The sequence below is a fragment of the Balearica regulorum genome, chromosome 20, assembly GCF_011004875.1.
Source record: "Balearica regulorum gibbericeps isolate bBalReg1 chromosome 20, bBalReg1.pri, whole genome shotgun sequence".
Taxonomy (NCBI): Eukaryota; Metazoa; Chordata; class Aves; order Gruiformes; family Gruidae; genus Balearica; species Balearica regulorum.
Window position 1 is genome coordinate 7,645,357 of NC_046203.1, and position 13,432 is coordinate 7,658,788.

General features: G+C 39.1%; 1 protein-coding gene across 8 annotated transcripts in view; it reads left to right on the plus strand.

Annotated features, from left to right (window-relative positions):
• CDK5RAP2 (CDK5 regulatory subunit associated protein 2) overlaps positions 1–12,471 on the plus strand; it is an 82,514-nt gene extending 70,043 nt beyond the window's left edge. For 5 of the 8 annotated variants that reach the window (XM_075772894.1, XM_075772892.1, XM_075772890.1 and 2 more), the window contains 6 exons: positions 448–696; positions 2,815–3,074; positions 5,475–5,621; positions 7,673–7,811; positions 10,924–10,970; positions 11,821–12,015. In XM_075772894.1, the coding sequence (XP_075629009.1) occupies positions 448–696; positions 2,815–3,074; positions 5,475–5,621; positions 7,673–7,811; positions 10,924–10,970; positions 11,821–11,880 (902 nt within the window). In that variant the 3' untranslated portion in view covers positions 11,881–12,015. Of the gene's footprint in view, positions 1–447; positions 697–2,814; positions 3,075–5,474; positions 5,622–7,672; positions 7,812–10,923; positions 10,971–11,820 lie in introns of all 8 variants that reach the window. The other 3 variants (XM_075772889.1, XM_075772891.1, XR_012838523.1) reach the window with 2 other exon arrangements.
• The last annotated feature ends 961 nt before the right edge of the window (positions 12,472–13,432 follow it).

Here is a 13,432-nt window from a genome sequence, read left to right on the forward strand (position 1 = left end):
AGGTTCAGATTTGTTCCTCTGGTTGCCAAGTGATCACTATTTTCTTTTTTCTTCTGTGTATAAAATTAAACTCCCAATTCTACTCCATCCCTCCTCCACACTCCGAGATTACCCATTCCTTTTTCTTTCCCCAGACTGTGCATTAATGCACTTCAAATTTTGTAAATCGTCTTCATTCTCTTTTTATTATATTTTTTTGCTTTTGGCATGAGACTTATTAGCTTTTATGGACAAAGTGAAAAATAATTTTCGGCTCTTTAAATCTTTTGAGGGTAGAAGCAATTAAGACATGCTTTTTTTGTCAAACCATTACTTTAATGCTGTTTGTAGTTAATTCTATATATTGAGGATAAAGTGGGCTATAATTTGCTTGCTCAGCATTCTGATAATGCTTAATATTGTTTTAATTGTTAAAGATGTTAAGTGTTTCTTTTGAAATTGTCTCAGATCCCAGATGTGATGCATCAGAAGAATTCCGAAAAGATCAGAATAATCCACTTGACTTACATGAACTATTGACTGAAATACAGAGTTTGCGAGTGCAGCTTGAAAGAAGCATAGAGACAAACAAGTCTTTGCATGAAAAATTAGAGGAACAGCTTTCGAAAGAAAAGAGAGAGGAAGTGAGATCAGTGTCAGCTGTGAATATCAACTATCTTTTCAAACAAGAATCTCAGCATTATGCAGAAATGAATGGTACTGTGCCATACATGCTTCTGTTATACTGTAGAACCTACGCCTTGTTCTTTAAAGATGCTCTTAAAGCCTTATACAACATCGACTGTACATTTGGGAGCTGCCCATCAGCCTTCCAAATCCCTTTCCTGTTAGAGCTAGTAGCGCATGGGGAGGTGAAATGCACGCTGCACTGTTTTATAGCCTCCAACTGTCACTTCCTTTTCATTCCAGAGAAGCACTGGCAGATAGTCTCTGGGATGGAAGGATGCCTACATTAAATTGCCATAAATTTTGCTTACCTGGGGGTTCTCTTTTTAATGCAGAGCTCTATAGTGTTTGCTAAGGGTGACTATTGCTCAAGTATGATCAATAAGTGCACTAAATGGTCTTTGTATAAATCAGTTGTCCCCTTTATGCCCTTGAGGAATATTTTACCTTTATTTCAATCACTGTTAAGTGATACTGTTTTAGCAAATCAGGGAAAATGTGGTGTTTACACTCAGGGTTAGATTATTGTCCCAATATAGATGTACATGGGATACAGAGGGCACAAGAATGTTGCTCCTTGCTGCTGAAGTACTCTGCGTAGTAACAGCTTTCCATGCTTACAGCATAAAGCCACCTCTCCTACTGCCTGCATGGGTATACGTCGTGTTATGGGAACCAATAATAATGGGGTTTTTTGGGTCCATACACTTCACCTGAACACGCATACCTAAATCTTACGCGCCACACAGAGCAGGGAGCACCAGCCAGAGGATTTGTGTGAGACACAACAGGTGTTTTTAGCACCTTACTACTTTTGTGGGTCCATCATTTCCAATCGGAATCATACTTCATATGAAATACATAATAAGTATAACTCTACACTACTCTGTACAAGTAAGAAAGATGTGGAATGTAGCAAGTAACATTTACGTGTTGCTGCCATTCCCTGTGCACTTCAGACTTGAACACTAAATTACTGTCATGTGCTCCATATGGGGATGGTTCCTTAGGGCCAGTCCTGAGCAGGTAGGTGTGGAAGAGCTATTGTGAGGAACCTCTACCACCAGCATCTGAAAATTGCATTTGTTCCTGATTAGTTTCTAGATAGAATGCTAGATGTTACTTTTGATGTGCATCTGGTAGAGTAGTTAGGAGCTGGAGAAGCTTGTTATTTCTTTGGGGAAATAATGAATAGAGTTATAATAGCTTGGTTTGATTTGGACCAGAAAGACTCCTTGGAATGTCAACAGCTGAATTTGTTAGCTTTCTAGATGTGCTGTGATTAGTCTTTATTTGTGTATACTTGGGAATTTGGAAGGTCTGAAGAAGAGGGATATAGATACGATCTCAATTATGGTACAGCTGGGGCGAGTGTCATACTTTTTGTGGAGTTACTTGGAAGCTTACATTTGTTGATTAAAATATCTTCATCAGGGTGTATTTTAGATTTTCTGACTACGTCTCGATTTTAGGAGATATCTATAACTTTGGATAAATGCTAAAAAAGTTTGGCAATGGGCATGAACTGGAACACAGGAAGTTCCATCTGCATATGAGGAAAAACGTCTTTACTTTGAGGGTGACCGAGCATTGGAACAGGCTGCCCAGAGAGGTTGTGGAGTCTCCTTCTCTGGAGATACTCAAAACCCGACTGGACGCCATCCTGTGCTACATGCTCTAAGTGATCCTGCTGTAGCAGAGGGGTTGGACTAGATGATCTCTAGAGGTCCCTTCCAACCCTTACCAATCTGTGAATCTGTGTAAAAAGACTAATGTACGTAAATACTGGAAGATACATGATGTGGTACTAGAAAATAAGCTGAGTTTCCCTGCTTCCTGAGTCCAAGTGTAGCATCAGCAAAAAAAAGAACAGAAGTAGAGCTAGGAAGTTTTCTAAATGCGTGTTTTCTTCTACTGATATAGTCTTCCTTGTCCCATTCTTATGTATAGAAAATCTTTGCAAATGCCCTGCTGCCAGCAGAAACATTTGTGAGCTACAGAAACATGGCCATTGCATTTCACTAGCGAAAGCAGGTACATCCAAAAGTATCTTAAACGTGCAGGTTATCAGTATCCCAGACTTGCTGTTTAAGAGAAGTCTAGTGTCAATTAGGATAAAAACAATATTAAACTATTTTTCTGTCCCAGGTATGCACTCAGCCTCTAAGGACGATCTAGACAGCACTTCACACTGCAGTAGCACTTCATCTTCCAGTATGGCCTGTACCCCTCGTCTTGTGCCTGGACATCGTATGTGGGCAGACAAAAACGGGCGCCACGTTCTTGGTTTGATTGAGGATTATAATGCTCTGCGGAAACAGATTTCAGAAGGGCAACAGGTTTTAGCAGAAATGGAGATTTCGTTGAGAGAGGTCACTGGTACGAAACTGCAGGAGCCTGGAATAAAGGTAAACAGTGAAAGCTGTTAGAAGATGGTGAATTTTACCTAGAGGGTGCAAAACGTATAGGTCACAAAAGCAGAGAACTAGGTTAATGGTGCAGCAGGCACCATTAACTGAATAACTCTGTTGGGAAACCTCAAGTCTCATCTAGATGCAGGTACCTATTTGTGATTCTGGGTTAATGAAGCTACAGATAAATTAGTTAATTCTGGTTCTTTAATAAGCAATCTCACTTTTACTTGAAACTTGAAATGAGGTGAAACTACTTGCTTTTACTACGGCAATTGGTGATGCTTACACTGGAAATTATAAAAAAGCCAAACAAAAACAATAACAAAAAAACCCAGATAAAACTCCCAAATGCTGTAGAAAGGGCTTAAGCTAGGGGTATCCATCAGTAACCTAAGGATAAAAATAATTCAGGAGATTTTCTTGTAATGAAGGCTTGGGATAAACCCAGGAAATATGAGACAGTTAGAAGAAATCTGATATACAGCTGACACTTAGTTGTATCCAGCCGCTTAGTAACACCAGGTGATAACTGTACATTAATGATTGATGTATGCTAATGAAGGTTGTTTCATAGTAGGGAAGCTTTTTAATATTTTTCCACTTCCTTGTATCTGTTTAACACTTTAGAAATATCAGTAGTTAGTCTAGAAACTTGAGTATCTCATTCATGATCAAATACTGTCTTCTCAGACATAGTGTATCATCTTTTCTGCATCGTGTAATAACATGCCTTAACTTGGTCAGCCTGAATTGGTCAGGCAGTTGGGCTCAATGATCCTTGTAGGTCCCTTCGAATGGAAAATAGTCTGTTCCATTCCATCCCACTGTGTGACACAGTGATATCAAGCCATGGTGCTCTTGCTGTAGTCTTAAACATGACAATTCTTAAACCAACGACACGTTTGCCTTGTATTGAGTAATGTCAATCCTTTTCCTCTAGAATCAGGAGAACATCTAGTGTTTACTTATGCTAATTTTTTCTTATTTAATATTGTTAATTTCTGGATGCAGTTAACAATAGCATATTTGGGGTGGATTGAGTAAGAGAAATGTACCTAAAAGCTTCAGCAAAAGGGAGGGAACAATCTGTACGTGTCTGTGGCAGCTAATGAGGAACTAAGAAACTTAAAGCGCACAGGAGAGGCTTGGAGCTGGCATTTGAAACAACATGCTAGTGGTAAAAATAGTGAAACACTGGAATGGAGGGTGCTCAGGGACACTGTTCCTGGAGGTGCTTTTAAGAACAGATTACGTGAATGTTTGAAAAACTACATGTAATGCTTTCCTGCCTGGGAGTGGGAAAGTAAACTAGGTGACTAATGAAGGTCCTTTTAACCCCTGTGATTTCGTGATAATATAAATGTTGTAAAAAACCATGCTCACTGCTCTTCAAAACCCAGAAGGTCTTAACTGCATGGATAAATTCGTGCTGCTTTTTTTTCTACTTATAATTAGTAAAGCTATTGAAGATGCAGTCTTCAACAATTCTGAAATTCTTTTTGTGGTATCACATGTGTGCTCACACAGTAAAATGATGTCTGAATGACACTTAAGACTCTCTGAAGTATCATATATTTTCAAATGACCTAGTTAAGATACTGATAATGACTGAAAGAGTAATCTCTCTAAGGTTTTAACTTGTTTTGTTGGTGTAAAGATAAAAGCAGTAAGTTTCACAATTTGCAGTTTCCTATCAAGCTTTACATCACTGAAGTTTCCAACTACTTTGCAAATGGGATGTTTTATGTGACAGGAGGATTCTGGTTAGATAACAATGCTAAATAACTACTCAAATGACATGCTGCATGGGGCAGGAACTCTGAATGTCTTTCTTTCATTACCCTTCCCCCTTCTGTATCACCATTGCTTTCGTGATTCATTTGCTCCCCTCACATTCTTTCCCTCCTTTATTTCACATTTATGCAATTTCTTCAGTTTGGTTTTCTCATCTGTCAGCAGAGGAAAACATTTTATGTGTGTCCTGATAGTTATTTTAGCATTAAATGGAACAGTTTAAAGGGTCTGCTAAGGAAGAAACATCTATATTGCTTAAATTGATGTCTGTAATCATTTGACTTTCAAATAATGTGACACAAAATGCAAATGGAGAAGGAAGAGAGTTGCCAGCTATTACCATGTGGCACAGCAAATCTAGTAAATATAATCTATTATTAATCATGGTTATTGATTAGGATAAATCCCCTCCCCTCCTGAAATTCTCAGATAATGCATAATTCAGCAGTCTTTGTAAACTAACAAATTAGCTTTTGTGGCACACAATAGCTGTGTACATCATCTTAATCGAAATCATACCAACTGGATTTAAACCATTAATTAAGATTACATTTTCATAATGTTTTAAGCGTATAATATGTCTCTGATCCTATGATACAGGTACCAGACCAGGCGTCACTGCATAGCTTTTCTGCAAATATTCACAGAGTACAGCAGATTTTAGAAGAGGCTGCACGTTTACTGAAACTTCTCTGGAGAGTTTCCCTTCCACTGAAAGCTGTACACGGTACTACTCATGGCACTCAGGTACTATTATGTTTCATTTTGGGTTGTTTTTGGGGATTTTTTTTGAACTGTTGTAATGTATCAAGGAAGATGCACGAGTTAGAGACATGTCATTTGGGAAAATCTTTTGAAAATCATGAACCCAGCATGCCCAGTCTCTGGACACATGGATTTAGTTAGGTCTCATCACTGAAGGCGAAGGCAGAATGTGTGCTGACTTTCTATCCTGATCATATTGTATAGTGAGGTGTTTATTTACAAAATACTTTATATTAAAGATGTAATCGGTAACCCTGTTACATGATATTCAGGAAACCTGGGCAGATGGCAAATGTTCCATTTCAACAAGACGACGTTTGGACTCCCTGTTACAGAACCAAATTCAATTTGATTATGTATACACTAGTAACAACAGAAACTTCAGCAACTTTAATGTAATCTAAGCTACATTTTCCTTTTACGTTTTTGATGCCTAAGCTGTAAAATAGGATGCTTTTTTAAAAGTGTGACAAAACCCAGAGACAAGTTTTATAACATTTTAACTAAAAAGGATTGCACTATGCAAATGAATGGAAGTAAACTGAATGAGGAATGAATTATCTATACTGTCATAATACCACCACTCAGTAATGAAACTGTTTCAAACTCTGGCTTTAAAATAAATTTAAAGTGTTTTCACTGAGGTTTTTCTATGTGCTTCTTAAGGGAGGCAGGATATTGTTGGGGAAAAAAAAAAACTTTAGGAAAGTAAACATTTTATATATAATTTTAATAACCTTTTTGTTGTTATTTCCTAGCATCCTTAAATGTGTAAAATCACAAAAGCAGTAACAAAGAACTGTGCTGTCTAATATACTTCACTGATGTTTCAGCTCCCTATTTGGGATGTTGTGACAAATGTGTTTACTTCCATTTTTATCCTTATGTGTATATTCTCTATAGACAGCTATATGTTGGCCTGGATTGCAGTATCAGAATATATCATATACACACACAGGTCTTTCAGTGTATGTGTGATACATCTAATGCTTTACTGTTGTACTGATCTAAACCGCCTTGATCTGGATCAGTGACTTCTCAAAATCAGCCCTCAACATATGGGGGATCTGAGTTCCCAGGATGCACCTAATTAGAGTCTAACAGAATCTTTTCTAGAGTTTGTTATCCAACATCCTGAGATCTTAAGGACATTAGATTGCTTTTGATGTCTTAAATGCAATATATGAAAGAATATGTCTTGAAGCTTGATTCTAAAAGATACTGAGCATTCACTGCCTTCTCTTCAGCCCCACAGGAGTTGTGAGTAATCAGTTCTCCTGAAGACCTAAATGCTAGGGGTGAATTCCAGAAGATACTATTATTTAACTAGTGGCATAACAACAAGAAAAATGTACAAGCTTAAATTTGCATGAGGATCCAGATCAGTGATACCGGCAGATGTCAGGGCTACTCGTAGTCCTGTTTTAAAAGATACTAACCATAACTTAGTTGGAATTGGTGGTGAAAACTGAACCTTGAATAATGATACTGCCAACTAATTTTGCAATGAAAGTGTCTCAGCCATTCATACAATGCCTTTCAGCCCTTTGATAAAGGCAGCATCAACTATTAACAGAACCCTGGAGAAGGAAGCTGGAAGCTCTGCACCTGGCAGATGGGATACTTGCTGACCCCATAGCACTGGCCTTCATTGTATTTTCTGGTGGGGGGGGGAAAGAGGAGGAATGGAAGTTTGAAAACAAAAATAGGCACTGGTGTTAAGACTTTCCTCAGACTAGCATAAAAATGAATTGCACTAAAAGCCAGCTAAGAATTGTAGTTGTCTCTTGGCAGATGTCATAGAATCATACATCATTGGGGACATGAATGTGGAAGGACAGGCACTCGGTGGTGTTTCACTTCTTTCAGTTGTTCATACTCTAAGGAAGCTTGAGGGGTCTTGTATGAAAGTATTTAGCAATTAATGTACAAAGTATATACTTTATATTTTATAATTATATAAAATTATATAATTATAATTTTATAATTTATTCATTTATATAATGCTTTAATATAATATTCTCTCAATTTAGGATGAAGGAATGAAAGCAGAAATATTTAGATTACGTAAGAAACTGTCCGAGCAAGAGAAGAAGTTACACAGCACAGTGAAACGCTTGCACTCCACAAACCAGCTGAAGGAAAACATGGAGAAAGTCATCATTGATCAGTGTAAGTGTATGCTTTATTTCTGCTTCTTTTTTTTTTAATTTTTGTAGTCCGTGGCTACGTCTAAAATTGGAGAAACAACAAAATGAATACAGGCACCTGTTCTTCTGCAGTTGCTCTGACCGGTGTTTCCTTGTGCGCACTCAGTTGTTAGCGACAAACAATTCACGAGGTTCAGGCTGTACAGGACTGATGGAACCTCATTCAAATGGAAAGAAGTTGCCCAACTACAAAAGGCTGCATAGTCTAACATGAGGAGCAGTTCAGGGTTTTACACAAACCACTGATAAAGTGTCAATCCATGCTGCTGCCACTAATTGCCACTAATTTACTTGAGTTATTCCATTGCAGATACTGCCATTCCCCAAGTTTTCTGTCCTACGTAATTTACTGACAAAGTTATTGCTGCTGTAGACCATTCCAGCCAAAGTTTTTGACGTCTTTCTCAAAATTGTGATTTTTGCCTCAGTCTTGATAAATGTGGAATTAGTCTTTTAGATTTTGAGGTGCCTGTCTGTTGCGTGTATTGCACTAGATAGCTGAATACTGGGAAAAGCCAAAGCAGCAGCAGCAAAGGAGATTTGTTAATGCTCTACACCAGACTGATAAGTGCAAAAGAACAGAAGGCTCAGAAAAAGGGAAACAAAAGCTTACTATGGGTCTTTTTTTTTAAGGAAAAATTCGGACATGCTGTGAAGTGATACTTTACCCTTAGGAGCTGTATCTGGAAAATTATCTGGAAACTTGAAAACAAGTTGAACATGGGCTATATTGTAGCTGTGTTAAGCCAGGTGGCTGTTTTAAGAGATCCACCTCTTCTGCTTTAGAGTTTAATCCCTCATCAGAAGAGATTTGAACGGAGCTAATGTCTTCTCTACCTTCATGGTATGGCAATAGGTGTATTGCAGGAGGAGGATTTTAATTTTCTTCTTTAAAAAAAAGCCCCTATCCTTACCTTCTGTTAAGAGGTGGGACTAAATGATTCATTACTCTATACTGGAATGGCGCTTGTGTGATCAGTAATTCATCTAGGTTTTAAAGTTAAATAGCTCAGTTGGGGGTTGTCATATAAAAATCAAAGCTATTCTATTATGTCAGTCCGAATAATATCCCTGGGGTAGCTTTGTTGGTTCAGTTTGGTCAGTTCCTAGTTGCAGTGACATCTCAGACATATGGGGTAATTTCACTAGGGCTGGGCAGAGTATAAATCAGCAGAGATTTTTACCCCTATGGCCAAAATGTTATCCCCACAGCCACTCTGCCCACCCATACTTTCAAAAAGAGAAGAGTCCATCTCCCCCTTACTTTGCTCACTCCTTTTCAGGGCATTCAACCTCATCTGAACTAGGTCCTAATAAAATGAAGCCTGCATTTTCTGAAATCTCCTTAATGCAAAGTACTGCCTGCCTAGCAGCAGCTTCACTATTAGTGTCACATCCTCTAAATTCTCTTCATGTACTGAATTTAATATTTTTGATTTAGAAAAATCTAGTTTGCCAGGTGAAATGAATTTACTAGCAGAGTTCTGTATGAGCAGAGAGCACTCTGCTACACAGAAAGACCTAGATAGGATTTTCCGTAAGTTTCATTGATTACAGGAATTATGGATGTCAAGTTACCTTTGCCTTAAAGAGCAATTTCAGAAGTGTTTCTAAATTGCATCTGTACACAAATTCCTGACCAAGCATACAACAAAACTGGTGGATCAGATGAAGCTGCTGGATTTTGTTAGGATGCTTACGCTTGTTTTTGTTATTTCTTCCTTTCTCCTTTTGCTAGTAAGAAAGCAAAGGCATTGCAGTAGGTGACCTTGCCTGCCTTCGTTCTCCAAACATCCTGTTAGCTGGCCACTCCACTGAGGATATTCAGGTTCCCTCTGTTATTTAGTTGAGCATTCCTAAATATATTTAGAGGCAGAAACTGAAACATTGTTGTGGCTCCAAGTCTTCTGTGTGCTTTCTCTGGCGAGAGAACTCATTGCTTATAAACCTCATCTGAACCTCTGAACATGTAACAATGCAGTGCCAAATTGCAGTAATCTGCCAAGGGTATAATTATCTCATGACAGCTATACCCTTGGAGTTGTTGGGTTCTTATTATTGTAATGAAAAATCTTTATTATGGCTAAATTGTTTATTTTTGAGACTGGAATCTTAAATTGGTACTTGTGAATGGTATTTTTCAGCAGTTATGGAGCTGACACAGATTAGAGAATCACATATTTAACCTGACATTTCTAAATATCAGTTTTGTTTAGAAGCCTCCCCTCCTCCGTTCACAGGGCTCGTGCTGTCCCCACAGAGGCAAACTAGCTGGATGAATAGAGAAAACTTGGAACCCTTCAGAGCGAGCCACTGACATGATTTCCCTGAAGCATCTATAGGTTGCTTTGTCCTTGAACTACTGGAGGAGCTGGCAGACACCTTTTGCCATCTGTCCTCTTCCCAGCCCATCGTCCCCCATCACCTCTTCACCGCACCATTTTTCTCTCCCCTGTTCTCCTTCCCTTGCTCGAGTAGGCTACCTAATAGATCAAAGTGTAGTTAGATCAAGCGCCATCTCCCCTTAAAATTAACAAAAGGTCTTCCCTTGATGACTTAGATTGAAGGAACCAGGTCATCAGTATTGCAGGGGGCTGTTCGTATCTGGGATGTTCAATGTACTGATGAGCTATGTGTGTTTTCACATTTCACTCTTGGTATGGTAGAAAAACTTACTTATAAAACACTTACTTCCACTTGTTAGATTTGAAAAGCAGATTTATGTGCTAGATAGATAGATAGCACATGGGCCAGGGGTAGGAAATGGCATTCTAGCACTGGCGCTGCTTCAGACCTGCCCTCCCCTAACTCTGCTTGGACAGTGTTGCCCCTCAATCTCAGGTCCTTGCAATGGGAGGTTTGCACATCAGCCCGAGCTCCTGCACAGGGCTTGGGAAGGAGTAATGGTTCTGGGTTGGAGTGGTGCTGGGGGGGTCTGTATGATTGCCTGGGTGCTGCCCACCTTGTAGATGTGAGTTCATACATTATGTAATTAATATTTGGTCATAACACTTGAATACAGGGACTATAGAAAGGCTGTGCAGTATTCTTTGTAATCTCCTCTTTCTTTCCAGTGGTTTTGACTCATGATGTCTTGAAGAAGGCTAGAGGAAACCTGGAAGTAAGTAAAATTTTTGCTTGCATTTAGTTCCTTGGTATATACTCATTAGAAATCTGCATTGCCGTGTCAGTAGTATTTTGCAGAATTAGTCTGATTTGCTTTAGGTTTGCTACCTAATCAAGACTGGGTGACAGCAGTTTAGTATGATAAATATTCTGCAATGTTTGATGTTTAAATTAGAGTTTTATGACTGACCATGTAAACAGCTAAACCCTCTCTTTTCTGATGCTTTCCCTAGATTAATATTCATGTCTGTCACCTTCCAGTACTTTATTTTCAGCAGATCACAGTCCAATAACCTGTCTGCTGAATAAGTTCACAAAAGGCACCCTTATTTAAAGCTTGTCTATGTGTTAATAACTGGTGGTGCTTTTTTTTATTTAACTATAGACCCAACAGGCAAAGCTTTTGCAAACACCTATTTGCTAATGCAGTGTATTAAATTAGTTTGAGTGTTTAAGTAATCACTGTTCAGATTTGATTTCTCCCAGAAGGTTCAGACTTTACTCCCAGAAGGATGTAATACGCTTCTTGACTCCTAAATCCCATCCTTCTCCTCACACTGTTCCACTCTGAAAGATCGTACGTTTCCCAGCCCCTCCTTAAATTTTCCTCTAACCTTTTCTGTGAATCTCACCAGCCGTGTGACACTTCCCCGTGCCGCTGCTGTACTGTTGTCTCAGCCCTACCCGAGTTAGAAAGTGATGACATCAAAAAGTCTTTCTGCTTACAGAAAACTGCTTTAATTTGAAGATCTGCTGCACACAGAAGCTCCTATTCACGGATCCTTTTGCAGGGGTAGGAACAAGTTCTGTGCATTTGAAGTAATAATTATTTCTTTTCTAACCAGGTCCCACCAGCTGAGAATCAAAAATCACCTTCCTATGCCAGCAAAAAAAGGATTCTCTGAAGGAGGAAGTTCCACTAAAAAAGACTGGTCCCATGATTGTTGTTTGCTTCTTTATGCCTTACTATTTATTGATGTAAAAATGTTTGTTCAGCTCTTTTAATGGAATCAGCCTTTGACCAAGAAAAAAAAAAAAAGGACAAAAAAATCTTTTGGTAAATAACTTATTTAACATTTTCAGTAATGTAAAAGATGGTTTTTAATATTTATTACAGAAGCAAGGTACTGGAGGTATTGAAGAAAAATCCAGATTTTTTTAAAAGTTGGCTCATTTTAAATTTTATATTTGTACTTGTCAAGTTATAAAACTTTGTTGTTACAGTCAAGCAGGTCCTGAAAGAATCAAGAACATGATCCACCTTCCAAACTGTTTCCCTACTGCTAAAAGAATATAGGTTAAAAAAAAAATAATTCTGCCAGTTGTCATTGCTTTGTAGCAATATGAGAAATGTTCAATATTTTAAAGCATTTTAAACATGTCTGGAAGATTCTTCTGGAAGCTGCCTGATGCTGAGCTTTCTTATTGCCCTGTTAGAAACCTAAGTCTGAAAATATTACTTAGAATCAGACGATTAAAATGAAAAATAGTCACAAGTGTGTTTGTGTTATTTTGCTTGGAGTGCTTGGTGAAGAGAGGAGCCAGAGCAGCGAGTTGGTTTCCTGGGTCAGGTGGGGTTAATCCTGCCCTTGGTGGCAGAGCTGTACGGGGCTGCTGGGAACTTGCTTTCAAGAAGCCGTAAGTGAAAGACATCTCGCTGTTGGCAAAGCGTTGGTGTCATCCCTGCCCCCCCCCCCCCCCCCAAGATCTTTGCAGAGAGGACAGGTGGCCATGAAATCTATTTTTCTGCTAAACACACCAAAAACTATTTCTTAAATGTAAATAAATCTTTTACTATTGTTTTTTATGTCCCATGTGGATACATCTAACAATGCTATTTGGCAAGGCCAGGAATGCCAGCAGAAAACACGCCTCGGTGCGCTCCCCTTGTGCTCCACTCACCCCGCCTGCTGCCTTTTCAATTTTGCCTCCCGTTTGAGTCGCTCGAGCACCCGGTTTCGCAGCAGGGCTGACCACCTGCACCCTGCTCGCAGGGGCACAAAATGAACTGGGACAATAGTTTAGTTTAACCCCAACAAGACCATATTTTAAAGTGATTTTTGGTTACAAAAGTAGATGTTATGGTGCCATCATGGCTTTATTGAACTAAGTGAATTTCACACAACATGGGATATATTCCCCCCCCCGAATTGATGGTGTCCCCGTTACAAAAGGTAACGTCCCTTGTCATCCAAGAAGGTTAGCACCAGGTCTGTGGTTATATTGGGTCCTTGGGTTGGGCACTTGAGAGCATCACCGAGGTGCAATAGGCTTTTACAAAAAATGAATTTGTGCTCATCGAAACCTGGCTGGGGGGAGAGGTCACTGTTACACCCACTGAGCCGGGCAAGAGCTGGTCCAGCAGCACTGCACAACACGTGGGGTAAGACAAGCCAGAGTGGCTCCCTCCTTCCACTGAAGCTTTGGTTCCTTCAAATTAGGTTCCCTACAGTTTGA